Consider the following 27,392-nt stretch of genomic DNA (forward strand, 5'->3'; position numbering starts at 1 on the left):
CCCCAAGTTACCTGTACAGGCCTTTCCCCGTCTCCTCACCCAGCAACCTGACCAGCAGCCCCCCAGTGTCCTGAGGCCAAAGCCCACCCACACCCCGCGGTTCACGGAGCGCCCCAGGCAGCCTGCGGTGCCCTGGGCTTGGTAGACACAGCAGAACCGCAGTCCCGCACGTGCCTTCAAGGCTGGGGCTCGGCTGCTTGCTCACTGTCTGCATTTAGAGACGTGTAGACCAAGGATATGAAAGGGGGTGATTTATTCAGACAGGGACACGAGACACCCACCCAACGTGCATTTCTAACCATCTGCAAAACACCGAAAGGAAGCCCTTGCCCGGGGACAGATGAAGATGGACCGGCCCCCCGGGCCCGCCACGGCTGGGGTGGGGGATCCACAGGGTCCCTGACAGGTTTTCCCAGAGGAGGGTCAGGATGCTCCAGGGAGCGGAGGCGGTGGGGGCCGCAGAGGCTGGCGGGGTCTCGGGGGTGGGGGCATGGCCCCCTTGGGCCTCCATCCTGCGTGGAGACCCTCGGAAGGTCCCGTTTAATGTAAACGTCCAGGTTTTGCACAGAAGCCGAGGTGACCAGTTCCGACACAAACACCCAGGCGCGGCGTAACCGCGTCTGCAGTCAGACGGCACATCCCTTCCTCGACGGGCGGGAAGAGCCAAGGCGGCCTTGGCTGTGGCACCAGGCGGACAGGCTTCTGGCCTTCACGGTCCCTGGCGCTGCTCCGGGCACACAGACCGTGCACCTCGCAGCCAAGGCCGGGTTACCCTGTAACATCTGGGTAAACATTCACGCAGTTGATGAGCTTCAGGAAGAGGCAAAGGGGTTTCTGCCTCACGGTACCAAGGGGAGCCTCACGGAACGGCTCATCCACGCGCGGCGGCCAGACGCACTGACTCCATGGGTCACACTCACTACGCGGGGTGTAGCCAAGACTCAGGAAGCTTCACAGCCGGGGGCAGGCGGTGCCACCTTCACACGCCCACCAGGCTGTCCTGGACGGGGCTTGACAAGGATGTTCCCTGTCACGGAGGAGCCTGGACCTTCCGTGGGAACCCCTAGATCAGGAGGTGACAGCAAGGGGCAGGGGCGGGGGCGGTGGGACCGCTCCCGGCCCGGAGAAGCAGGATGCCCGCGGCAGGTGCCCCACCCCCACTCACCCTCAGAGCAGGGGCGGGGAGGCTGGGCCCCCCTGGCAGGCGTGTGTGCTGCACGCGCACACACACACTAACGCATGTGTGCACAACACAGAGGCATCACATACATGCATTGGCTCACGTGCACATATGCACACAGAGGTGTGTACCCACACCAGGAGGGTCCCCTCCTTCCTTTTGTGCACACACACACACACACACATGACGCAGTCACACGCCCTGGCACGTGCCTGTCTGCTCACACATGCACATGTACATATGTAGGCAACACTCACACCTGTGCACACTCACACAGCACACGCTCACATGCAAACACTCGTGGGCACACACCCTCACACAGGGCACACCCATGCCCACGCACACACGCTCACACACACGTGCAGCCCAGCCCCTCACACCGAGGGCTGGGCTGCTCAGGCCTTCAGGTCCCCGTTCACAGAGGCCGTGGACAGCGCGCTGACCAGCCCCTGGCGGTCCCCGGGCCGTTGGTAGCGGTCCCTGATGAGCCTGTAGATGGCGAAGCCGGGGATGATGAGGCAGGGCACCCCGGCCACGAGGACCACCACGGCGTATACCCAGCTCGGGTACTTGACCTTCTGGGATTTGGGAAACTCCTCCTGGACAGGGAGCGACCACGGGATGAGCAGGCGCGTCAGCCGGGGCCGCCAGCCCTGTGACGCTCTCCCAGCACTGCCCCCCACGCCCACTGGCAGGGACAGTGCCCCTGCCCCCACCCTGGAGGCCCGGGGCTCACATAGGCTGGGTCCCAGACGCTGTATATCAGCTCCTGGTTGACCTGGATCACGAAGAAGAAGAGGAAGATGACCAGCATGAGCAGCGGGCTGACCACTCTCCACGTGACCTGCCAGAAGAGGTTGGGCTGGTGGCCGATCATGAACTCGATGTCGCTGTTGAACCTGGAGGCAGAGACCGAAGGGAGCCGTCGCCACTGGACCCTGGGCCGTGCATCCCGAGGCCAAGGACGGGCGGCCTCCCCACACCCGGACAGACGGCCGCCGCCCCGCAATGCTGTGCTCAGACCTGGCCCCTCCCCACGCCAGGAAGGCTCCCTAGGAAGTGCGCCACTCGGCCCAGCAGACGGCGGCCCCGCCGTCCCATGTCCCGCAGTGCCATAGCCCCTCTGGGCCAGCCAACGCCTCAGCGGCCCCGTCCCCCTCGGGCCCCGGCAGACGCTCGTGCTGAGGAGGGGTCGGAACTTCCGCAGCGGAGGAGGGAAGCTGCCCGGGCTCCGGGTCTCAGCCTCCCTGGCCGGGCAGCGGCCCTGAGCGTGGCCTCACGGTCTGCTCCCTGCCGCGCCCGCGCCCTCTGCACAGTGCGTTAGCGGGCAGAACGGTCCAGGGCCTGGAGGACCCAGGGGGCGCTGCGGGCGAAGGACGGGCGCCCAGACCTCGTCCCCCGCCGGCCCGGAGAGCTGTGACAGGCTCCTCTGCCCCCCGCCCCACAAGGTGGCATTACAGGGCACGCGCCCCTGGAACCGTGTCCGGCTGCAAATGGTCTTCAGGCCGTTCGGGCAGACGCGCCTGAATCTTTCAGACGATTCCCCGCGGCTTCACGACCAGCGTCGCACGCCCATCCACCCTGGGCTTCACTCTCTGTCTTCCTCCCAAGGGCCCCTGCGGTCACACACGGCGGCTCTGCCCGTGCGCCCGGCTTCCACGGCGCTGCCAGCCTGGTTTGGTTGTGTGCTGCGTGAGCACCCTGCACGCAGGTCCTTACACACGTGTGCTCTTGGTGGTGCAGGGCAGGGGTCCCGGTGCGGCCCCCTCAATCGGGCCTGTGCAATTTAACGTGAACGGACTCGGCGGATCGTTCCTGGCGCTCTGGAGGCCCGCTTCCACTAAGACGCGGGCGCTGGCTCCCCACCCATCTGCCGTGACGAGCAATGCCCTAAACGCCAGCCAAGGGGACAGCCGGCCAGGCCACTCTGGTCCGCCTTTCTTCACCTGAACCACTGTGAGGCTGAGCAGCCCTCCCCCGACCCGGGGGGGAGGCACGCTGGCCACGAAATCCAAGCTGGAGTCAAGCACCTGCTCCCTGGCGGCCCCCAGGGGAGCCCCTTTACCCACAGCAGACGCCCGGCCCACGCACCAGCCCCCGCTTCTCCCTCCCCGCCCTGAGACCGGAGACGACGCCACTGCTTCCACGGCAGCCCCTGTGTCATCCGTACTCCTGAGGCCTGGAAGCATCTGGAAGCTGGAGGCCCTGAACGGGCTCCTTCCCCTCTCGCCTGGCCTCCGGGACCAGGCCCACGCCCGCTCCACGCCGTTCCCGAAATGCAGGCAGGGTCCTGGGTCCCAGCAGGGCGGCCTCCGCCGGAACGCAGCCCTTATGCCGCAAGGGGGTCCCCCCGCCTTCCTCCTACCTGTCCACGCCGTACACGTAGACGACGGCGAACATCTCGAAGAAGGCGATGATGAGCAGGGGGATGGAGCCGGCGTAGCTGTCCAGCAGGGACAGCCAGTACTGGCCGGAGTTCAGGGTGAAGATGAAGGCGATGAGGTACGTCCCCAAGCAGATGAGGCCTGCGGGGCGGAAGGCGCCGCGCCGTCACCGGGCTGAGACCGGGGCCCGCGGCGCCCCGGCCGTGACCCGCCCCCGGCAGCCCCGTCCTCGGGGCTCTGCCCGCACGGCCCCCGCCGGGCCCCGCCTACCTGTGAGCAGCTCCTTGGGCCACGTTTTGGGGATGACCTTGAGGTCCTGCAGGGGCACGACCACCCCCTCCATGTTCCCAAACATGGACGACAGGCCCAGACAGAAGAGCATGATGAAGAAGAGCACCGACCAGAGCGGGGACACGGGCATCTTGGTGATGGCCTCGGTGAAGACGATGAAGGCCAGCCCGGTGCCCTCCACGCCCTGCGGGGGGCAGGGGTCGCCTGAGGCCACGCTCCCCCGCCCCCGGCCTGCCTCCGAGGCCCCCCACTGGCCAGCCCCTCACGGCACCCCCGTCCCTGGACGGCCCTCTGCCCGCGGCGGGCCAGCCCTGCGGGGGCATCAGGCTGATTTCAGCCGTTTTGTCCAATAACCAGAGCTTGTCTTTTAGTCCCAAGTGCACTTTAAAACCTTGACTCGTTTTACGACCGGGAAGTTAATCTCTCCTGCCCAGCAGCGGTCCCGGCCTCACGTGGCCCAGGTGGACACAGGGACCAGACGCACCACCTGCCTCCTAGCTGACACCTGCCCCCACCGCAGGGCCCAGCGCTGAGCGACGTCTGTGGGCCGAGCGAGTCCCCAAACAGACGCCCTGGACGTCTGGAGGCTCAGGCTTGTGGGGAGCGGGGCAGGGGCGGGGCGGGGAGCCGCAGAGAGGCTCGCTCTGCTCAGACAGGATCTTGGTTCCCCCAGAAGCAGGCACCCAAGGCGACTTAACAGCCTGGGGAGAGGGCAGGGTTGAGAGACGTTACAGTGAGCGGCCTGGGGCCCACAGGGAGGAGCACGTCCCCAGGAAGGAGGAAGCTCTGTCCCGCACACGGGGTGGGGGTGGCGGCAGTGGGACAAAAGGAAGCCAGCCCAGCCCACGCGGGAAAGATGGGAGCCCCTCAGCGCCACCTGGGGCTGGCTGCAAACCTCGGCCTGCACGCTGCGCTCCACGGCATAAACTGGCTAAACTGCCCGAAGCCCCACCGACGGCAGTGGAAACTGAGCCTCGGGGGTGGGGTGTCCCAACCCCACCCCGGGCATTCGCCCCCCACCCCGTGTATTCACCCCCACCCCACGCACTCTCGCCCCCCCCCGCCCCCCCGCGTACACACTCAGGCCTCCGTAAGGTTGCTTTTGAAAAAGAAGGAGATTCCATACGGATCCTTAACCCTAGTTCCTGAGCACAACAGGAACTTCCAATGATTCTGACTCCTTTTGTAGAAAAAATTAAAGTGAAAATGGACTGCAGGGTGTTTTTGTGTGTTTGACGCGGGGCCATGGGGGAGGTCAGGCCCTCGGAGGCCCCTGAGTCCCCGCCTCGGCCCCACTGGGCCTAGCACGTGGGGTTTGCGGCCCAGCAGACGCGGGTGCCCAGGAGCCCGCAGGGCAGGAGGGTCCGGGCGGGCCCCCAGGACAGGGAGAGGGACAGGGCTCCTGGGAGAAGCTGGCCGCCTACCCACGGTGCCCAGCCCTGCCCCCAGCCCGAGGGGCCTACCTCCGAGAGGAAGGAGTTCATGTCGCAGGTCTGGAACTTCAGCCCCGCGAAGGCCTCGGGGTCGGAGGCGTTGCACCACTGCTGCATCTCAGCGAAGTTCTCCTGCGTCACGTTGCCCTCGGGCAGGTCAAACCCGTTGATAAGCGTCAGGATGTTCCTGGAGAGAAAGCGCGGGGACCTCAGCCTGGGCGGGGGCAAGCCCGGCGGGCTCCTGGGAGACGGAGGCGAGGGTCCCGGGAGCGGCGGCCGCCACTCACGCGCTGAAGCAGTCGTCGAAGCGCTCGGTGGCACGGAAGCCGATGATGGAGTAGACCACGGTGGCCGCGTACACGGACGTGAAGCCGTTGATCACGGACACGATGACCGAGTCCTTCTCGCAGTTGTTGCTGTGGCCGAACGGGCTGGCGTCACCACAGGCCGGGGTGGGGGAGGCTGCCCGCCCCGCCCCGTTCTTCCACGACCGCCGAGCACAAGGTGACTGACAGGGCCCAACCCTAGCCCGGCTGTGACCTGGTGGCCCCACAGCCCCTAAAAGCCCAGGGGGCCCAGAGCTGGGGGCCAGTGTCTTCAAAGCCCTGCGTGGCCAGTGTCTACACGGGCGCAGGCAGGCGAGTCGTCAGCCCCACGTGGGCCTGGACCTCACGCCTCAGCAGCCACAAGGGCCTCGAAGAGGCAGGCTGGTCCCCCCTGCCCCCCGGACACTGGAGGTCTTCTTCATCTCAGCATGTGACTCCCGACCTCCGCACTCCCCTTCCAGAATCAAGAGCCAGGGAAACGCAAATCAAACCACAGTTAGACACCTCGCCAATGCACAGCGGCGGCCAGAACCCAAACCTCCAAGGGACAAACGTGGGAGGCTGGGGGTCGGGGCCTCCCACGGGGCGGCTGCGTGGAGGACAGCTCCCAGCACGTTCAAGCTGGGGCTGCCCCGTGGGGCACACCTGCCAGGCGTGAAGACACGTGCACGCGGAGCTCCGGTGCAGAGGCTCCCGGGCAGCCAGAAAGCACAAAGAGCCCAGGCGCCCAGCGGCAGCGGCATGACAAGGAGCGCGGGCCATCTGCTTGCTGGGGCGCGACTCAGCCACGAAAGGAAAGGGACACGCGACAACGGGGACCGACTCGAGGCGCGAGCTCAGTGTGTGGCTCGGGACCCAGGACGCCCCGGAGGAGGCCGCGTCCGTGAAAAGTCCAGAGGGGCCCACCCGCCGGGAGGGGAAGCAGCTGACTGCGGCCAGGGAAGGGAGGGCTGAGGGCCGAGGGGCCCGGGCCTCCTCTGGGGTTGGACAGGCTCTGGGTTAGTGGCCAGAGCTGCCCCCGACCCTGAATTCACTCAAAACCGCGGGACTGCGCACGTGGAAGGGGCGGGCTGTGCGGCGTGGAAGCTGCTGAATAGAGAGGTGGTCCCGAGGCACCCTCAGCTTGCTGCCCCACCCACAGGGCCTCCCTTCCCCTGACGGAGCCCCGGCCCGGACGCCTCGCCTCCTCAGGGCTTCCTTTCCTCTGGGTCGCTCATCACCTGCGACCTGACGGACGCTCCCTCTGCTGGTCCACTTCCGCTGGACGCAGTGTCCAGGAGGATGGGCCCTGGCGCCCCCAGGGGCACACAGCAGGTGCTCCGTAGATACTTATGAGATGAACTGACACCACTGCGTTCCCCAGAGGCCCTGGGGGTCCCAGGGATTCTGGTCTTTCTGTGTGGGTATCCGCCTGGGGTGAACTGCAGGGCCTCCACCTCCAGGGTCCTGGGTGCTGAGGGGCGATGAAGTGGCAGGGGAAGGGGAGCACTGGCACTCAACTGCCACCAGGGCCAGGGCACAAAGGGGAGGCCGGATGTAGCTAGCGGCACCAGCTCGTGAAAATGCTGGCAGGTGGTCAGCCTGCCCATCCCCGCCCCACTGCCCGTCCCAGCCCTGCTGCCCACCCCAGCCCCGCTGCCCGTCCCAGCCCCACTCCCCACAGTCCACAAGGCTCGGGTCAGCCCCTCAAGCCCTTTCCTGCCTGTCACCCTCACAGCAGGATCCCGCCCGGTCTGATGGACGGGAGACTGAGCACAGAGCTCCCAGCGCCTGGGGCGGCCTGAACTACGAGGCCTGCAGTCACGCCCCGCCCCGCCCACTCACTGGACAGAGTTGTAGCTGGAGAAGGAGATGAGGCCCCCGAAGGCCAGAGAGAAGGAGTAGAAGACCTGGGCCCCCGCGTCCAGCCACGTGACCGGGTTGGCCAGCTCCGTGACCTGCCACCAAACAGAGGCCCTCAGCAGCTGAGCCTGGACAGGGGCGCGGGAGATGGGGGCGGTGGGGGTGGGGGGCCAGGAGGAGACGGGAGCCTGGAGGTGAGGGGCTGAGCGTCGATCAGAGGGCAGCGGAGCCCCACTCGCCCTCTCGGGCCGGGGGCAGGACACTCACGTTGGGCGTGAAGAGGAAGACGAGGCCATTGACGGCCCCCTTCAGCGTCAGGCCCCGGATGAGGAAGATGGTCAGGACGACGTAGGGCAGCGTCGAGGTGACATACACGGCCTGGGAGGCGCAGGGGCGGGGCGCCGCGGGTGGGCGGCGTGAGGCGCAGGGCTGGCCGGGAGGGACCCACTCCACCTCCCTCCAGCCGCCCGGGCCAGCCCCCCTCTCCGTGTCCCCTGTTCAGCTGTACCCACGCGCACCAGCTGCTGCCGGGCACGTGAGCGCACAGCCGCTCCCGCACGCGGCCTCTGAGCTGTCTGCGAGCCGTCGGCGCCAGCACTGAGTCTGGGGCGCCGGCCGGCCCGAGAGACCAGCAAGGCCTGGGGCGGCAGGACCCCCCGCGGCGCGGGCTGCGGGGCGGGGCTCGGGCACCCCCCGCCCGGCTGCGCCCGCACCTTCCCGGTGGTCTCGATGCCCCGGATGGTGCACACGTAGAGCACACTCCAGGCGCAGGTCAGGCAGAGCAGGATCCACCACTGCACGGAGCCCGAGGCGCTGATGGAGGTGGAGATGTTGAGGGTCTCGCGGTACCAGAAGTAGTCCACGGACGAGCTGCGGGCGCACTCCTCCACGTAGCCTGCGACGGCCGCCGTGTCAGTGCGGGCCCGCGGAGCCCGGACTCCCGGGAGGAAATGCCGCGCATGCGTGCACCCGCGCACGTGGGTGTGCGTGCCTCCCCCACAGACAGACAACCCACACACGGCCATGCCACACGCATGTGCACACTCACAATGCAACAGACCACGGCCACACGGCCATGCTTACACGTATGCACACATGAGCGCATGTGCACATACCAAACATACATGCAAACCCATGTACACACACACATACACATACACACACACACACTTGTGCGTTCGACGGCCTGCCTTCTCATCCCCGACGGTGCCCCAGGCAGGCTCAGACCCACAGGCTTCGGCTGGGAACCAGGGCCCTGGGCAGGCGCTCAGCCATTCAGCAGGTCACCAGTCTCGGGGGCTCCCAGGCAGACGCCCACTGCGGGCAAGTCTGCCCCCCACCCTGAGCCCCTGGGCCCCAGGGTCCACATTGCCCCATCCCTGGCTCAGGAACCCGACTGAGACCCTGCTAAGGGTGTGGTGTAGTCCCGGCAGACCGCCCCAATCCCAGAGACAGGGGAGTTGCCCTAAAAGGTCCAGGAGTGCAGGGAGGGAGGCTGGGGGGGGGCGGCTTCCCCTTTCTGACACCCAACCCCCCCACGTCTGGAGGGTCTGTGTGGTTAACCCACCAGCCACTCTGCTTACAGAACAGGTGGTTCATGTCCTCACACAGCTGTGTGGGCGGCTGCCAAGGTGGGCCCACGCCCCCAGCCCCCACCCACCTGGGGAGGAGGGTCTGCTCCCCCAGGGGCCTGCGGGGCCAGAGGGAGCAGATGGGGACAGGGGACCCTCTGCTGAGGTGCACGGTGAGGGGGACAGGGTGATGGCAGGGACGCGGAAGCCCCTGACACGCCCCAGCTGGGGCCCGAAGGACCACCAAACCCGAGGCCAGGTGACCCTCGGGGCTGGGGAGAGGACCTCCCACTTCCCGCCATAACCACGCCCCCGCCCCGTCCACCCAGGTGGTTTTAAGCACTTGTCTCCTGCACGCGGTTTCTTCTAGTGTCCGGTTGCCTTGTGCTCTGGTTTGGGGGCTACAATCACGTGGCTTTTGGAAATGAATCCCACGAGGAACCATGGGGATGCGGGTTCGATCCCCGGCCTCGCTCAGCGGGTTAAGGATCTGGCGTTGCCGTGAGCTATGGTGTAGGTCCCAGATGCGGCTCCGATCCCACGTGGCTGTGGCTGTGGCTGTGGTGTAAGCCAGCGGCCACAGCTCCGATTGGACCCCTAGCCTGGGCACCTCCATGTGCCACGGGTGCGGCCCTAAAAAAAAGACAAAAGACAAGCCCCAAAAAACCCAAGGCTTTTGGGGAATCAGAGGCTCACCCGTCTGGTTGGCGTTGAGCGGGCACTGGCTCCAGGGCAGAGGGTCCTGGAAGGAGTTGAAGAAGTACCACATGACCCAGGCGATGATGGTGTTGTAGTACAGACCCACCATGAAGGACACGAACATGGACGCCACGCCTGCGGGGGGGGGGGGTGTCACCGCTGGGGGGCGGGGTCACCGCTGGGGGCGGGGTCACGCTGGCCGGGGGGGGGGGGGGGGGGGGGGGGGGGGGGGAGGCGAGTGGACGGAGGGGTCCCAGACGGCAGGAGGGCAGCCCCCGCTGTCCGCGTCCCTGTCTCGGGGCCCCTGCTCTGGGCAGGGAGTGGGGGACTCCGCTCTCCCAGTGTGTCCGCTCCCTGCCCGGCCTGGGTTCCCAGGGGGACTGGGGAGGCCCTGGCCTGGACCCTGCAGCCCGCACCCCCACGGGGGGCTACGGAAAGGTTTGCGGAGGCCTCAGGCTGGGGACCCAGGAGCCTGGCTCAGGAGAGAGGAGGGGCGGGGCTTGCTGCCAGTGCGGGACCCCAGGCGTCCCATGGCCCCCCCGGAGGGTGGGCGCAGACGCTCACCCAAGCCCTTCAGCGCCGGATGGATGGCGCTCCAGACGCCCACGCTTCCCTTGCGCAGCCTCTGCCCGATGGCGAACTCCAGGTGCAGCAGCGGGATCCCCTCCAAGACCAGCAGGATGAGGAAAGGGATCATAAATGCCCCTGCGGGGGGGGGGGCAGCGAAGTCAGGGGCGGGGCGTGGCCTGGGGCGGCTGGGGGGCAGGAGGCGCCCTGGGGAGGCCTTTGTAGAGCGAGGCGCCCAAGGACGCAATTGAGGAGTTCCTGTCCCGGTGCAGCGGAAATGAATCCCACTAGGAACCATGAGGTTGCTGTTGGACCCCTGGCCTCTCTCAGTGGGTCAAGGATCCGGCGTTTGCAGATGCGGCTTGGATCCCGCGTTGCTGTGGCTGTGGTGTAGGCCGGCGGCTACAGCTCCAATTTGACCCCTAGCCTGGGAACCTCCATATGCCGTGGGTGTGGCCCTAAAAAGATAAAAGAATAAATACATACATACATACATACATAAAAGGACGCTGTGGACAGCGTCCTTGCGGCCATCGCCACTGTGCCAGAGCCACCTTGTGCCATCTCCTAACAGTGGCCACAGGCTGGTCTGCAGGGTGAGGGATGGTGTCCTCCTGCAGGTTGAACCCACGGAGGGGCTCGGGCCAGGGTGAGCCCTGGGGGTGTGGACACGTGTGGGTGCGGGCAGACGGGAGAGGTCGAGGGGCCAGGGGCCAACCCGGATGCCACGCAGCGGGGACCGCAGTCTGAGTCTCAGGGACCCGACATCATGCAGCGGGGACCGCAGTCTGAGTCTCAGGGACCCGACATCATGCAGCGGGGACCGCAGTCTGAGTCTCAGGGACCCGACATCATGCAGCGGGGACCGCAGTCTGAGTCTCGGGGACCCTGTCTGAGGAAGTGGAGGAGCCAGATCAGGCAGCAGGGCCCAGCCTGGCCCTGACCGGGGACTGTGAATGTCTGCTGAGCTTGAAGGCAGGACAGGGACGCAGCCATACCCGCTTTCGTGGTCACCTGGTGCCCCCGCTCTGCTACCCTGCCGGCAACCACACTGCTTCCCCCTGCCTCGTCCTCAGGCCCTTGCTGGCCGTGGGTTGACCAGCCGCCCTGGCCAGCCCGGCGGGGCCTCGGAGCTGCCCCCTTCCCCCGGCCAGGGCTCTGGGGAAAACCTGGGAGGCTCCCAGGTGCAGCCGGACGGCACTGAGCCCCGCGCAGCAGAGATCAGCGGAGTCCCGGTTACCAAAGGTCGGTCGCATGAGTCAGGACGAAGCTCGGAAGCCGAAACTGGGCGATAAGATAGGAAGCAGGCTACGGCTCAGGACCTCAGAGCGGATGCAGGACCCGCCTGATGAGGCCCCAAGGGCCACCTCACCAGCCTGGGGTCTTGCTCGGTGGGGACCACCTCTCAGCCTCGTTGGCCCGGGGGTCCCGCTGGGAACCTGCCGAGTGGTGGGGTTGCTGGGTATGGCGCCGCAAGGTCTGGTGCATTTGTGTGGCCCCCACCTCCCTGCCCTCCCCCCCAGCCCTTCTCTCGTCTCCTCCTGGTCCCTTAAATCCTTCACTTCCGCCTGCAGGGTCTCTTCCCACCGGCCTCCCCAGCCAGACCGCCACCTGCCCACACTGGCCTCCTGATCAGCGTGGTGTCACACCCTGAGCTGAGGGCCTCACAGGCGTGGCACTGCGTGTGTGCACATCCACACATGTGTGTGCCTGAGTGTGCTCGTGAGAGTTTGTGTGCCTGCGAATGCGTATGCGTGTGTGAGTGTTTATATATCTGTGTCCACACATATGTAAACACTTGGTGTAGGTGTGTACACGTATGTGTGGGTGTGTCCTTGTGTGCATATTGGTGATGTAAATGTGTGCACACGTATAGGTGTGTTCTCAGGCGTGTGTGCCTGAGCGTGTGTGTGTGTGTGTGTGTGTTAAGGGGGACACAGGGGGTGGGGGAGCAGGAGGGGCCCCCAGCCTGCCCCGCCCGCGGCTCCTGGGTTAATCCCTCCGCCTTCTCCTCTTCTTCCTCCTCTGTCCGTGTTCTGTGTCCACGGTGCCCTCATGTCGCCACCCCCCAGCCCAGCAGCACCTCTGCCTGCCCAGTGGGCCTTCCTCACCTCCTGGGGACACGGAGCCTCGGGGGGCTGGGGGTCAGGAGGTGAGGGCTGTGGGCCGGGACCCACCCAGGTTGTTCAACTGAATGTGACAATGAGGAAAAGCAGAGGGGTGACAGGCGCCCGCCAGATCCCCCGCAGGAGGGGAGAGGAGCTGGGGCCTCAGGCTCCAGGGCAGGGACGGTGTCCATCCCGCGTCAATGAAGGTAGAGTTAAGCTAAGATTTGTTGCCGGATGTTTTCTCAGGAGTTTGATGGGAACATTTTTGGGGCAACTTTACCAGGAAGGAAACAAATCCATGGTTCCCGAACATCCTTCAATGCCTTTGCTTCCCCGCCTGATGCCACTTCTACCTCTAGGCCTCCCTGCCCCTTCACCTCCATCGGAAAACTCCTATTCACCCTTGAAGGCCCTGCTAGGATAGCCCCTCCTCCAGGAAATGTCCCCTGCTGCCCGCGGTCCTGGCACATCTCCCTCCCACAAGCTCCTCCTGGACCAGAAGCTCAGCTTCAGGAGAGGATGGGGCAGCACATGTCTGTTGCACCCCTTGGGGGGGCAGCGAGCCCTCCCCTTCCCCATGTTGTGGGGTCCACCTGCCCGGCACGCACAGCCCCCGCAGCCCCTGGCAGGACGCACCTTGTTCTTTCCAGGGGTGGACGGTTCTTGGCTCCTTTTCCCACAGGAAGGACAAATAGCTGCGAGCCCCAGGGGACGTGAATCCTTCCTTTTTAAATGAGCCAGCGAGCGACTCTTCTGTGGGGGGAGGTGTGGACGTGGGGGGAGGACGGGGGAGGGAGGGCTGCAGGCCTGAGCGAGGGAGGGAAGCCACAAGGCGCCAGGGCCCACGTGGTTCCAAAGGTCCCTGAGATGGAGACGCGGGGGTGGGAGTGGAAACCGCCCCCGGAAGGAGAAGGCAGTTTCTTCTCTGAGAAATCAGGAAAAAAGGCAGAGGAGCTGCCCGAAAGGGTCTCGAGAGCGTGCCCCCCACCGGCACAGGCTGGGGGGCCCTCAGCTGCAGGGTCGCCTCATTGTTGCTTCATCTTGAAGGGCAATCGCCAACCCTCAGTGGGTTTCCAGCAGGAAGGCAAAGTGGAAACTCAGGCCGCCATCCCCCTACTCCGCCTCAGTTTGCACAACAACCTGAATTCATGAGGACGTTTGGGGTCGGGCTCACTCCCGTGGGCCCGGGGGTGGGGTGGGCAGCCGACGCTTCGTCTGACGGCCGGCCTCCCCCGGACACCGCCCGCTTCCCCAGGTGCTCAGGAAGGGCTCGGACCTCTGCCATTTCCCCGAAGGGCAGGCTCAGCCCCGCGCCCACCCCTTGCCCAGGGCCTCCCCGCATCCCCTGCCGCCCCGCAGCCCAGGCTCACAGGACCCACGAGCAGTCTCTGGACCGCAGGCGGGTCCTGCCCTCCCCGGCCTGGCCAGACGCCGTCCTTCAGCCGACGGTCTGGTCTGGGGAGACCCACTCAGCATCCAGCAGAGTGAGCACGGGAAAGGCATCAGGGCCCCCGAGCCCCACGGTGCTGCCTTGCAGTCGGAGAAGCTGACCGGTGGGCCCGAGGACAGAGAGGCGGCCCAGGGCAGGGGGTAGCCTGTCCGGGCTCCGGAGGTCACGACCCCAGAGGTGGACCACCCTGGACTTCTGAGGGCCCTGCTCTGCCCCCTTGCCTGGGACCTGACCCCGAGGGCCCCTGCTCAGCCCCGCCCCGGTGCCCCCGGTCAGCGGATGGGCAGAGGTGGCCGGCGAGGTAGACGTAGACAGAGCTAGGTGGGGGCTGGGATCCAGGCACATCTCCTGGAAACTGAGATGGCGCTGGGGGTGGGCGCCACACCACGGGCTCTCGGTCCGGGATGGGGGCGGATAGACAGCTGGCTTTGCTGGCTGGACTCACACCTGCGGGCAGCCCGAGGACGACCACGGAAGGTCGCCCGGGACGCGGGAAGGGAAGGAGCTGGCTGGCCGAGTGGCGTGGTGGCACCAAGGACAGAGGAGGAGACTCCTGAAGTGGGGGCACCCTGAGACATGGGGGGTGGGGGTGGGGTGCTGGAGGCAGAGGCGGAACCTGTTCTGGCAGCAGGATCTTCCCAGACCCTAGGGAGCTGCAGCAGCCGGCCCTTCGGCTCCCGCACCTGCTCTTGGCCGGGCCAGCTCCTGGCCTCTGTGGCCGGGAATGAGTCTGCCTGCGGGGGCCCTGCTCCTTCGGGGTCACAGACCCCTGCTATTTGTGGGCAACAGCAAACAGGAAACCCAGAGCAGAAGCACAGCATGGCCAGACCCTCGTGCCGAGGGCGGTGAGGGCCCAGCCCCACGGAGACGCAGAACCGGGGGCCCAGCGAGACCCCGTCTCCCAGGGTCTGACACCATCCGGCTCCAGGTGCACAGGCCGCACCGGCGGCCCAGGCCGTATCCACGACGAACCACAGGACGTCACTGACGGTGAACTCGAGCACGCGTGTCCGCCCCGTGGCCTCCTCTACTTTTCTATCTATATCTACTTTTTTTCATAATATGAAGTTAAAAATACACTAAAAGATCATTTACTTCTTTTCTGTTTGTCTTTTAGGGCCACACTGGTGGCATGTGTAGGTTCCTAGGCTAAGGGTTGAACTGGCGCTGGAGCCACCAACCTGCGCCACAGCCACAGCAACACAGGATCCGACCTACACCACGGCTCACAGCAACGCCGGATCCTTAACCTGCTGAGGGAGGCCAGAGATCCCACCTGCATCCTCACGGAGGCGCGTCAGATTCCCAACGGCTGAGCCACGACGGCAACGGCAAGATCATTTACTTTTCGAGTTACCCAAAACTTCTAGAAATGCTTGGAGACAAGTTAAGTTTTTGCCAAACCAGGACCGATGGTCAGGGCTGGAAAGAGCCCAAAGGCCTCGGATCTGCCTCTTCCAGCCACTCCCTCCCCCATGGCTGGGGCTGCAGAAACGTCCCCCTGATGGTCACCGGCCATCTGCTCCTTGTCCTCGGGGACTGTCTCCTGGACACAGAGGACAAGACACTCAGCTTTTGACCCTTGCGCGGACCAGAGGGCGGTGGACACGCCCTGTGGGTGGACAAGGATGAGCCACCAGGAGGGCCCCGTTCTGTGTGGGGGCCAGACCGCCCCCCTCGCCCACTCTGAGAGACGGACCACATGAGGGACCTGAGGCCTGAAACCCCCCTCCCCGCGGTACATTCTTTCCCGGCAGGGGCCCGCGGCTCTCTGGGGGTTTGAGGTCGTGGTCACTGCACCAGACCTTAAAGCCGCTTCCAGTGTGTTCCCAGGCGTCCCTCCCGGCTCCGGGGCCCCACTCCCGCCATTCTCAGGGACAAGCCTCCAGCCTCTGCCACAGTATGGGTCCATCCCGGCTGCCCCAGGCCCTGCGAGCAGGCGGAGCAGCCAGCCCCTCCTCCCCGTCCACCGCACGGGGGACAGATCCATCTCCTGTCTGCGTGTGGAACCAGCAGATGCTGCCAACACAGCGGTGATGCCGGGACCCTCTCTCAAGACGGCCCCTGAGAGGACAGGCCAGCATGTTCCAGAGGGAGGGGCCCCTGGTCTCCCTGACGCGGCCAAGATGCCAGGCGAGAGACGGTCAGTGACTCCAGGTTGGGGACCCCTGACCTCACACGCTCCCTGGGGGCCCCCAGGCACAGATGTGTCTGGGAAAGGCAGGCTGGACCAGAGGCTCAGAAACAAGCCTGCCAGACATTTGGGGACTCAAGGCTTTGACAGCTCAGGGGGATCCCTTAGGGTGAGCCAGGAACGGCCACTTCCGCTTCTGCTTTTCTTGAGGACACTTGTGTCACAAAGCCTGGAGAGCCTGCAGGTCCTTCAGAGTTAGAACGAGCTGGCACCCAGACCTGGCCCCTCTGCAGTGTTCAAAAGCCCTCAGCCAAGAGCACCCAGAGCACGTGGCCGGCCCAGCAAGCACCGCCATGGCCCCAGACCTCCTCTCGGGTCCAGGTCCCCTGCCCCAGGACCTCGTGGGGCCAGAGGAGACCATGGTGTGACCTCCATCCCTGCACCGGTGACACCAGGGGGCCTCAGCCCTGGGAAGAGGCCCTTGGGCTCCAGGCAAGGCCCTCCGGAGCCTCTGGGGGCAGGGGATGGGGCTGAGGCCGCCGGTCCGGCTGTGTGCAGTAGGCACCAGCTCCGGCCCAGCTCCCTCCTCCGTCCGCCGGGGCAAGGTGCCAGCAGTGAGGACGGGATGCAGGTGATGCGGAGAAAGGCCTCAGCCCGGTGCCCACAGGGTGGACGCAGAGAGCTACTGCCCCTCAGGCCGGCCTGGTCCACGCTCAGAGGGGGCTCCCCTGAGGAGTGGCCAGCTCCTCTCTCACCCCCGTGCCCACGTCAGGCCTGTTCTCCGGGAACAGGGCAAGGCTCCTGGGCCTTGGCGCACCGGGGCCTCCCCTCCACACAAGCCCTGGACGTGGGGGCCCGGACGTGCTGCCCCCTCTGTGTAAAGGTGGGGCTCGAGTCCTCGCTGGAGGGGCGCTCAGGGTGGAGGGCGCCAGCCACCACCCCCCCAGCCCCCAGCCCTCCAGATTCTCACCCCCGGAGGGGATGGGGGAGCGGACTTGGATGGCAGTCCCCGGCCCTGGCGCCCTGCACCGCCTACCTCCACCGTGGCTCTGGCACAGGTAGGGGAAGCGCCACACGTTGCCCAGGCCCACACAGAAGCCCACGCAGGTGAGCATGTACTGGGCCTTGTTGTCCCACTTGGGCCGGGAGCCGCCCTCCTCCACCTCGATGCGCTCCAGCTGCGCGTGCGACGGGATCCGGGCCTCCAGGCCCGGGTTGGGCAGCACCAGCCTCACCATGGTGGTCCCCGCGGTTCCCGGCGGTGCGCGGCGAGTGGAGGGTGAGTGGCCGCGGCCGGAGCCCCAGCACTTTATAGGGAACCTTTGGCACCTCAGCCCAGAGCACCTGGGCCGAAAGGAAGCGTCAGCAGATCTGCAGGGCGAGTCCGCCAGACTGTTAATGCCTTATCTGCAGAGGCGCCAACGCGGACCCTCCGGGCTGCTCCTCAGGCGCTGCCGGCCCCGCCCCCCGTGCAAACGCGCCGTCGGGGCCCAGGGAGCCGCGCCCACCGCCCACCCCCGCGCCGCCGCTGCTCTGGGGAGGAGGGACCCAACGGCAGGGGAGGAGGCCAGCCAGGCCCTGCAGGACCCCGGCTCTCCCCAGACCCTTGGAGCCACACCCCCACCTGCGGAGGCGGAGGGCCCCCGGCCAGGCCAGCGGGGGATGCTGGCGACCTGAACCTGTCCAGGCCTAGGAATGCAAGCTGGACCCTGGGACCTGGGAGCAGCCCCCGGTGCTGTTCACGCTGAGCCCCCAGCTGCCCGGCCCCCAGCCCAAGCTCTGGGCATCTTTCCCCAGAGCTCTGCGTCGTGCCCAGAGTGACTTCAGACGGGGGCCTCCTGGGTGGGCCCTCAGCCCCCTGGGCTCTCCCAGGGCTCAGACCACAAGGTGACCCCATGGTGGCATGACTGCCACCCGGCCTGGCCTCAAGGCCGGGCACAGAGAGAGGCTCCCCACCCCCACCCCCACCCCCCATGGTTACATCTAAGCAACACTGAACCAGGATGGAAAGTGGGCAGTTTCTGCTTCTGGGGGTGGGGTGGGGGCGTCCCTCCTCTCCCTGCCCCATGCCCAACCCGACCCGGCCCAGGTTCCCTGATCCGCAGCCCCCCTGTCCTCGGTAGCGGCCAAGCCACACCTGTCCCACCTAGAGGGACTTTCCTGGGGAGTGTCCTCCGTCCAGCCTTCAGGGCAGAGTCCCCCCTCCACCGCCTTCCCTGCCCAGGCACCCCCCGACCCCGTCTTTCCTACCGGCCCCTCTGCCCCCCTCCCCCTCCCCACTGGTTCACACTGACATTCGAGGAACAACCCAGTCAAGGTGGGAGGGAGGGAGTTCAGGACCCTGACCTTTGTGCTCCCCACCGGTTAGGGGGGCACAGTTCTCAGGAGGGTGGAGCCCGGAAGGAAGAGATGAGGTTTGTGTTTTTAGGGTTACCTGCTTCCTGTGACAGGTGCGGGCTGGAGGGCAGGGAGAGGGAGGGGCAGACAGAGAGGGAGAGAGAGGGGCAAGGAGGGAGAGACAGAGGGAGACAGAGACAGAGAGACAATGATGAGACAGACAGAGGCAGAGGTGGTGGCCGGAGGCAGGAGAGAGGCTCCCACAGCCTCTGGCAGATCCGCTTTCCTCCGAAGGACCCCCCTGCTGGACACCCCCGCTGGACACCCCCCCCGCCGCCGCCCCCGCCCCACCAGCTCCGGCCTCTCTGAGGGCAAAGGCCTCCGGAGGTCCTCCTGCAGGTCCTGCCAGACCTGTCGCCTCGCCCCCGCCCCCCACTCCAGCCCAGGCCCCTCCCGCTCCTCCCAGGGTCCAGGAGGCCAGCCCCTCCCCCATTTACACAACCGGCCCTCCGCTCCCCAACCGGACCTACAGCTCATTCAGTCCTTTGGCTCCCGGCTTGTGGCCCCTTCCTTCTCGCCCCAACAACTAGCCATTACGCCGCAAACACGTGCTCAGTAAGGAAGAGCCACGCATGCACAGCAGTCTCCTTGTGGTTCTGCAGCTTCACACGCGTTGCACGCGTTCACACTGTGTGTCGGGGACACACAGTCACAGCTGGAAATGGCGCTGTCTGGCCATGGCTTTTACTCGACGTTATCCCTTGAGAATTTTCCTTTAGTTAAATTAAAATTTTAAACTAAATTTAGATTTTATTTATTTTATTGACTTTTGGTTCATTTTTCCTTTCAAACCTCACTTTTGACTCCTTACGGAAGAGGGCGCGTCTCAGCCCGTCTCTGCTCTTCCCTCTCCCCTCCACGGCCAGGGGTGCGGTGACATGTGTACGTGCACACGCATCCTTTTGTGACTCGACCTGGTTCACAGGTTTGTGGATTTTCGAGTAGCGGGCACACCGTGGGACAATCACCCAGATCCAGAAACAGAACATTCCAGAACCCAGAGGCCCTGCTCCCCCACAGGCACCGTCCGTCCACCTGCGGTTCCAAAACCCGGGGCACCCCGGTCTGTGCCTCCACTCTGCTTCCCAGCCTCAGCCAGGCTCCTGGTCCCTCCTGCTGCCACCGTGCCCGCGTCTCCCAGGCGGGCAGGGCCGGTTCACTCACCTGGGCCCCCGCCACGGGGCAGCCCCGGTCTGCGCCATGACACGGGGGCCGCCCCGAGCCCGTCCTCGCCTCCTGCGCACTCGTACCCGGGCCCCACCTGAGGAGATGAAGCCAAACGGCATCTAAGAGGACTGAGCCGGTTACCTGCCGGCCGCCTGGGTACACGGCACACGACACAGTCACGTGCCCTGTGTCCACTGTGCCCACTAGAGGCAGCGCTGCAGGTGCCGTGGGCATCCCTCAGGCTGTGACCTCGCCGTCCTCCCACGAAGCACCCTTTGACCGTCCTTGGCTCCGGGGACACTGACCCCTTCCGTGTGCTCTGGGGCCCTCCCTTCCCGAGCATCTTCCTGCTCAGCTGCTGCCCCCGCCCCCCGGTCTTGGATGAGCAGAAGCCCTTCATGGCACCACGTCCCAGCATCTCTCCTCCAAGGGACCGCTGCCCTCCGCAGGGTCGCAAAGACCTGGTGTTAATCTAGAAGCTTCGTTGTCCTGATTTGAGTACGTGAACTGTCCACTCGGAATTGTTTCTCACGTGTCTCTCGAGGCAGCTGTCAGGCCAGACTCCTGGGGGCGGGCGGCCTCAGGAGCCGGCAGGCACCGCTTCCTCAGCGTCCTCTGCCCCGCTTCCCGCAAGGCTGCCCTGGCCGCAGACCCACTGCTGGGGCTGGGGTCTGTTTCTTCGCCTTCCCGTCTGGTCCTTTGCTTGTCCCGTCGCCCTGCTTCCAAGGGCTCCGGAAGTTCTTGCACCTCTCTCGCTTCCGACGGGGTCTCCAAGAACGCCTCCGTTTCCGGATATGCTTGTCCGTTTCCACGAAACCCGCCGGGGTTTTGACTCAAATGCATTCAAGGCACAGATCTGTCGAGACGTTTCGGGGAGGTCTCTACAATATTGGGTTTGTCGAACCGTAGATGTGGCTCGTCTCTCCGTTAAGGTGGAGCCTCCTTTTCGAGGTCACGCCGGGCAGTTGCTTGTGTGGAGGCCCGAAGATCTTGCCTTACACTTGTCAGCGGTTCGACTTTGGGGGTCGCTCTTGCGAACAGTGTCGTTTGTAAGGTTTACCTTCCCGTCGTGCACTTCTGGTCACATAACAACACAATTCTTACGTCAAAATCTTTCACATGTCGAACAATTGCTTTTTGAGTATATTCTCAGTACAAGATGATGCCAAATGAAAATGACAGTTTCCACGTAACCCTTTCCCGTCATTTTGCCATCGCTACAACCAAAGTTGTCACCCCCAAAAAGGAACCCGGGCCTTTTGCCGACACCCCTCCCCCACCCTGGGGACCCAGGAGAAGACACACAATTGACCCAGGACCCAATCCGCTTGGTAAAGGCATCAACAAGCCGTCTTGGCCACTTCAACTACATTTTTTTTTTTTTTTTTGTCTTTTTGCTTTTTAGGCCCCACCCACGGCATATGGAGGTTCCCAGGCTAGGGCTCCAACTGGAGCTACAACTACCAGCCTACACCACAGCTCACGGCAACGCCAGATCCTTTAACCCACTGAGCGAGGCCAGGGATCCAACCTGAAACCTCATGGTTTCCAGTCGGATTCATTTCCTCTGAGCCAGGACGGGAACTCCAAATCAGGATTATTTTTAAGCTTTGCTAATTTCATAAGTGTTCTTAAATGTAATTAAGGGAGTTCCCGTCATGGCACAGCAGAAACGAATCCAACTAGGAACCATGAGGTTGCAGGTTCGATCCCTGGCCTCGCTCAGTGGGCGTTGCTGTGAGCTGTGGTGTAGGTTGCAGATGTGGCTCAGATCCTGTGTTGCTATGGCTGTGGTGTAGGCAGGAAGCGACAGCTCTGACTAGACCCCTAGCCTGGGAACCTTCATAAGCTGCAGGTGGGGCCCTCAAAACACAAGAAGACAAAAAAAAAAAAAAAATGTAGTTGAAGTGGCTGAGATGGCTTGTTGATGCCTTTCCCAAGCAGATTGCGTCCTGGGTCAATTTTGCGCCTTCTCTATCAATAGCGCTGGTGGTCAGCTTCAGATTTTTCTCACATTCCTGTTGCCAGGATGCCCTACCTGTCAAATGAGTGGGAGGGGACATTGTCTTCCGGTGCCGGCAGGATGGCGCCCTGAGCCCTGGGACCGTGGGGCTGCAACAGACGTGACGGCGCGACTCCTGTCATCCTGGCCACACCCGGGGCCTCCGAAGCCTCTGGGCCGAGCAGCAGGTGGGGGCCTGGACAGTGTCCTGATCTCCTGAGTCAGGAACCTTTGCCCAGGGGTGGCAGCCTGTTTCTAGGGCCTGAGTTACTGAGTCGCAGCCTCGGGAGTCATGGGGCCTCTGGTGCTTTGTCCTGTCTGTGCCCCAACGGATTCACTGACTCCTGGCCCCAGGGTTGAGCCCACAGGTCTCTGCTCTTTCTCACGGGGACGAGGGAGAGGACGCAGTCTCTGCGGGGGGCAGGGTGGTGCAGGGTGAGAGGGAAGGTGCCCAGCTGCCCGGCCCACGCCGCCCGTCCCCCTCCCAAAAGGCCACGCCCGGGGCCCTGCTCACCGGCCACCCGCCTCAGAGCCTCTGGTGCCCAGGGACGCTGGCTTCATGCCCTGGCTCATCCTGGCCCAGTGCGAGGCCAGAGTCCCCCCGAGTCTCCTTCCTGCCTGTCTCTTCACTGCGGGGTTATGAGGAGGACCGAGCCGGCTCTCTGAGGAAACAGCCCTGAGATAACGCGCCCAGATTCTGCCTTCCTGGTGATTCTCGCTGCCCACGGAGCCCAACAGGAAGCCGTGGGTGGACGTCCAGGAGGCCTGGGCGGGGAGGCTTGCCAGGGAGCCCGGGGCCACAGCACAGAGCCTTCCTGTTTATTTTGCGCGGCTGGAAAACGCCGACAAGGCGTTAGCTAAAGGGGCTAAAGTTTTGCCACGTCAATAGTCCCATGTGCACATTTGTAGTTTTATAACTTGTAATTATAAAAGTAATATATTTTTGTAACTTTGTATCTTTGGGAAACTCAGAACCAAGAGAAGAGTAAAGCATTCCTGGGGTTCCCCTTGAGGCTCAGCAGTAAGGAATCGGGCGAGTATCCAGGAGGATTCAGGTAGAATCCCTGGTCTCGCTCAGAGGGTTAAGGGTCCAGTGTTTCCATGAGTTGTGGTGTAGGTCACAGATGTGGCTCGGATCTGGCGTTGCTGTGGCTGTGGTATAGGCCGGCGGCTACAGCTCTAATTCAACCCCAACCTGGAACTTCCCTATGCCGCAGGTGCGGCCCTGAAACAACAACAACAAAAAAAAAGAATTCACAGAACTCCCGTCGTGGCTCAGTGGTCAACGAGTCCGACTAGGAACCATGAGGTTGTGGGTTTGATTCCTGGCCTCGCTCAGTGGGTTAAAGATCCGGCATTGCTGTGAGCTGTGGGGTAGGTCACAGACGTGGCTCAGATCCTGCGCTGCTGTGGCCGTGGTGGAGGCCGGCAGCTGTATCTCTGATTAGACCCCTAGCCTGGGAACCTCCATAGGCTGTAGGTGCCGCCCTAAAAAGACAAAGAGACCTGGAGTTCCCATCGTGGCGCAGTGGTTAACGAATCTGACTAGGAACCATGGGGTTGCAGGTTTGGTCCCTGCCCTTGCTCAGTGGGTTAACAATCCGGCGTTGCCGTGAGCTGTGGTGTAGGTTGCAGACGCGGCTCGGGTCCCGAGTTGCTGTGGTTCTGGCGTAGGCTGGCAGCTACAGCTCCGATTCGACCCCTAGCCTGGGAACCTCCATATGCCGCAGGAGCGGCCCAAGAAATAGCAAAAAAAAAAAAAGACAAAAAGACCAAAAAAAAAAAAAGCATTCTTGATTTCACCATCCATAGGTGGTTGGAAGAAAGGCCAACTTAGCATTTTCTCCCGCCATGCGTGAGTGTGTATGTGCGTAGACACGCATATTACATATATGTTCTGATATATATTCATAATGGTATCTTTTTGCATTTTCCAGTCAACACGTCGTGTTTTCCACAGAGCAAAGCTCGTCTGCCCACTAGTCCCCATTAGGGGTGCACTCACATGCTCGCTACCCGCATTACCCGCTTTTACGTTATTGGGCAGTTCTGTTGCTCCAGACTTCATTCTTAATATCGCTGCAATCAAAATCTTTGTTCGAGGGAGTTCCTGTCGTGGCGCAGTGGTGAACGGATTCGATGAGGAACCATGAGGTTGAGGGTTCGATCCCTGGCCTCGCTCCGTGGGTTCAGGATCCGCCGTTGCCGTGAGCTGTGGTGTAGGTTGCAGACGTGGCTCAGATCCTGCGTTGCTGTGGCTGAGGCTGTGGTGGAGGCCAGTGGCTACAGCTCCGATTCGACCCCTGGCCTGGGAACCTCCATATGCCGCGGGTGTGGCCCTAGAAATGGCAAAAAGACAAAAAAAAAAAAAAATCTTTGTTCGAAGTCCTGCTCCCTCATCCGGAACATCTGGGGCAGATTTTTCGAGACGTGGTTAATTAGGTTGAAGGACATGAAAACTGGAAAGGCCTTGGCCCAGGAGCATCCATTTCTCCCGCCTCCTGAAGCACTGGCGTCATCTCACGCTTTGCCAGTTTAAGTGGGACCTGGGTCTGGGTCTGGTGGTGTCTGTTTGCATGAGTTCTGGTTGGATTGACACTGTTCATGTCTCTTAGCTATTTTGGTAGATTTGTACCATGTTAAGATAAACAATAAAAACCCAGTTCTCTTCACCAGCAAAACAGGCTTACTTGGGAACAGCAGAGTGGCGGAGTCCTGGGCACCAGCCTGGTGAGCCGGGGCTGGTCCTGGGGGCACAAGCCTGGTAAGCCGGGGCTGGTCCGGGGGGCAAAAGCCTGGTGAGCCAGGGCTGGTGCGGGGGACACGAGCCTGGTGAGGTGGGGCTGGTCCTGGGCACACGAGCCTGATGAGCCGGGGCTGGTGCAGGGGGCACAAGCCTGGTGAGCCGGGGCTGAGGCTGGTCCGGACGACTAAGGAGAGGCCTACTTTCTAGGGAGCAGGGGGGCTGGGGGTCCACTGGAGGAAACCAGGGCTCTTCACTGGCTGCGCTGTTGCCAGGCAGGGAGAGGCTCTTGCTCCCGGAGTCACTTCCTACCGGCCCCTGTGTGTGCCAGGGTGGCAGGTGCAAGAGAGCCCCCTCCCTACACCCCCCCCATTTCAGCTGGGTTTCCCTCGATTAATGTCCTTAATTACAAATTGCCATGCCCTTTTTTCTGGGGGAGTGGGGGCCCTGGGCAGTTTTCTGGCCCCTCATGGGTTTGGGGTTCACATTGGTGGCTCAGGGCCACCTGCGGACCCACCTCCTCTCAGCACCCCTGCCCCGAGGTCCGGGTCTGGAATGGGCTCCCCCCGAGTCCCCTCCCTCCCCTCATAGCCAGCAGCCTGGGCAGAACCTCTGAGCTTTGGTTCAACCCTGGGGCCCAGACTCATGGGAGAGACTCAGCCGCTGGATGGGGTGAGGCGTGGAATGGCCGCCCATGGACTTGGGAGTCTCCGGGACACCCCAGCCAGAGGACCCCTTGACTTGACGGGACCAGCGCCACAAGGAGGAGAGAAGCTGGACTCAGGCGCTGTAGGAGGCACAAGGGGCTTGGAAGTGGAGGCCAGGCCGGATGGTCAGAGGCCCGGATGGCTGTTGAAGCAGCAGTGTGAAGAAGGGGGCGAGCTGCAGAGCGTGGCTCAGGAGCCGAGTGGCCACGGCCCACGGAGGGGACGGACATCGGTCAGCAGGACACTAGAACTGGGGGGCCGGGGGGAACGGAGAGGGCACAAGCCACACGGGATTGGGGGCTGAGACAGGGGCGGGGAGTCCTTCCTGTGTGGCCTTGTGGCAGGCTGGACTCTGAGACGACACAGCGAACCAGGCAGGGATCCCCACCAAGCCCTGGGAAGCCACAGGCTGCCGACCGAATTTCCAGGAGGAATTTCCAGCCGCTCTGGGGGCGCCACATCTTCAGCCAGCTCCTGGACCTCTGTTCAGATGAAACTCCGACAGGATGTTGTGGGAAGTTGGGGGGAGAGGGGAGGAGATGGGGTGGGCGGGTCCTCGGCCCGGCACCCCCGCCCCCGCCTGCCCCCCTACTGCCTGCTGCACAGATGAGGCAGCTGAACGCCCTGCCAGGCTGCGGGTGGAGAGGGACCCCTGCGGGCGCCCCAGGTCCCTCTGCCAGCCCCCACCTGCCTGTGCTCCCACCCGGGGCAAGGACTTCACTGGCCTCTCGTAGGGGCTGCACTGGGGTCAAGGACAGCCTCCGTCTGCAGATGAGGTCTCCGCGCTGCCCTCTGCAGCGCGGAGACCTGGGCAGATCATGAGTGCAGGGGTCCGCGGTCTGGAGAGAGTGCAATGGGGGGGCACGTCTTCCACGTGACCCCAGGGCTTCGGAGCAGAGGGGCAGCCTGCGCCGCCCTCCCCAGCAAAGGCTGGGTTCCTGAGAGGGGCAGGGGCAGAGGGGCCGCCAGCTGCCCTGCTCAAGGCATTCCCAGAAACCGGTCAAATTGTTTTCAGGCCGCTGGGGATTAACCATCAACCTGAGGAAATGCCCTCTCAGCGGCCCCCAGGCCAGTACTTTTCCAAAAGGCCCTGCGGAGAAACCCTTTGGGCGTGGGCAGGGCCGGGGCGGGCAGGACTGCCAGGGACTCCACCTTTACACCTGTGGCCCTTTTGAGGGTCCCCACGAGACACCCCACAGGTCACCCCCACTTCCCCAGTCAGGTCCCTCGTCCCCACATCTTCTGGCCCCTCAACTCTCTTCCTGCCTCTCCCTAGCTCACCCCAGACCAGTTCCAGAGCCTTCAGGCCCCTGCACCTGCCACCTCCCCAAGTCAGCCGCTTCCTGCATCCCAGTCCCGCCCCCGCCAGGCTCAGAGCCCTTCCCCAGGCCTTGCAATGAGCTCTGCCTCCCTAGTGGGGAAGGGGGGCTGGGACCCCCAGGACGGCTCCTTATGTAACTATTGAGGAGAACTTAGGTGTGCAGAGCAGGGCAGGGGGTCTGCACGGAGGGGCGCCCAGGCCTGGCAGTTGTGCCTTTGTGCCCAGGCCCAGTCCTGGGCCGGAGCAGCTGCACGGGAGCAGGTGTCCTCGTTACGGGGACAGCTGTGGCCGGAGGCGTGTTGTTGGCCTTTGACAGGCAGAGCGGGCGCTGGTGCAGCTGTACCTCAAGTCAGGTGCTGGGAAGGGAATGCAGTTTAGGGGGAGCATTTTTATCGTGAAAACAAAATACAGGGTCCACCACCACCAACCATTCTGGAGCCCTTTCTGCATGATCCCGCGGGAGGCTGCGGTGACGGCGGCCACAGCGGCTCTTCCTGGGCTCTTGCTCCCAAGGCCTCCAGCACAGCCAAACAAAGGGGCTGGCGTTTGTGCTGCTCTGTCACCCATGGTCCACCTGGCTGAGTGGTCACTGATGGCCTTCAACGCAGTGGCAGGGGTGGATGGCCCATCAGGAGCAGACCAGACTAGGCACTTCCCTAGCACCTGCTCCGCGAGGTGCCACTGGACACAGGCCACGGGGGCGGGGGGGCAGAAGAGGGAGGAGCTCCGGGGCTCCCACTTTCAAGGATGACCAAGGGAGTTGGGAGAGAGGCAGGCAGGGGTCAGGCCAGCAGTGCGGGCAGGCTGGGGGCCCCTGCGTCCCTGGATCGGAGTCAATGCTGGCTGTAGCGGGGGAGTGATGGGGCAGGGCGGAGGGAGACCCCACCTGGGAGGGAGCACGGGAGCCCAGCAAGGGTGGCGTCTGCAGGTGCACCCCTCGGGACCCTGAGAGGCCCTGGGGTTGACATCGAGAGGAACGAGGGAGGGTGGGCGGCGGAGACCCCGCCCCAAGTGCCAGCCCCACCTGAGGTGCAGCCGCCGGGCACACAGGTGTGGGAGGAGAGGGAGGT

The 27,392-nt window shown here is 64.1% G+C and overlaps 1 protein-coding gene and 1 long non-coding RNA gene across 2 annotated transcripts; both read right to left on the bottom strand.

Moving 5' to 3' along the window:
- Positions 1–236: 236 nt before the first annotated feature.
- Positions 237–17,394, bottom strand: SLC6A19 (solute carrier family 6 member 19). Its single transcript, XM_003359855.5, has 12 exons — positions 17,022–17,394; positions 10,291–10,431; positions 9,724–9,861; positions 8,170–8,351; positions 7,724–7,834; positions 7,439–7,551; positions 5,576–5,704; positions 5,319–5,475; positions 3,835–4,039; positions 3,546–3,705; positions 1,917–2,079; positions 237–1,779 (listed from the first exon to the last, which is right to left on the bottom strand). The coding sequence occupies exons 1-12, from the start codon at positions 17,221–17,223 to the stop codon at positions 1,576–1,578; spliced, it is 1,905 nt and encodes a 634-aa protein (XP_003359903.2). The 5' UTR covers positions 17,224–17,394; the 3' UTR covers positions 237–1,575.
- Positions 17,395–19,130: 1,736 nt separating this feature from the next.
- Positions 19,131–22,245, bottom strand: LOC146395721 (uncharacterized). Its single transcript, XR_014831084.1, has 2 exons — positions 21,588–22,245; positions 19,131–20,626 (listed from the first exon to the last, which is right to left on the bottom strand). It is a non-coding gene; the product is annotated as an uncharacterized LOC146395721 (long non-coding RNA).
- Between the last annotated feature and the right edge of the window lie 5,147 nt (positions 22,246–27,392).

The sequence above is a fragment of the Sus scrofa genome, chromosome 16, assembly GCF_054392235.1.
Source record: "Sus scrofa isolate SSC_HxYL_T2T_F1_AM1 chromosome 16, Sscrofa_HxYL_maternal_Yorkshire_Landrace_v2.0, whole genome shotgun sequence".
NCBI classification, from domain to species: Eukaryota; Metazoa; Chordata; class Mammalia; order Artiodactyla; family Suidae; genus Sus; species Sus scrofa.

Excerpts from the sequence above, each read along its gene's own strand:
- SLC6A19 (XM_003359855.5), bottom strand. The coding sequence starts at position 17,223 with ATGGTGAGGCTGGTGCTGCCCAACCCGGGCCTGGAGGCCCGGATCCCG. Across the intron at positions 7,552-7,723 it reads TCTTCCTCTTCACGCCCAAC|GTCACGGAGCTGGCCAACCC; the intron begins GTGAGTGTCCTG and ends GTTTGGTGGCAG. Across the intron at positions 2,080-3,545 it reads TACGTGTACGGCGTGGACAG|GTTCAACAGCGACATCGAGT; the intron begins GTAGGAGGAAGG and ends CTCTGCCTCCAG.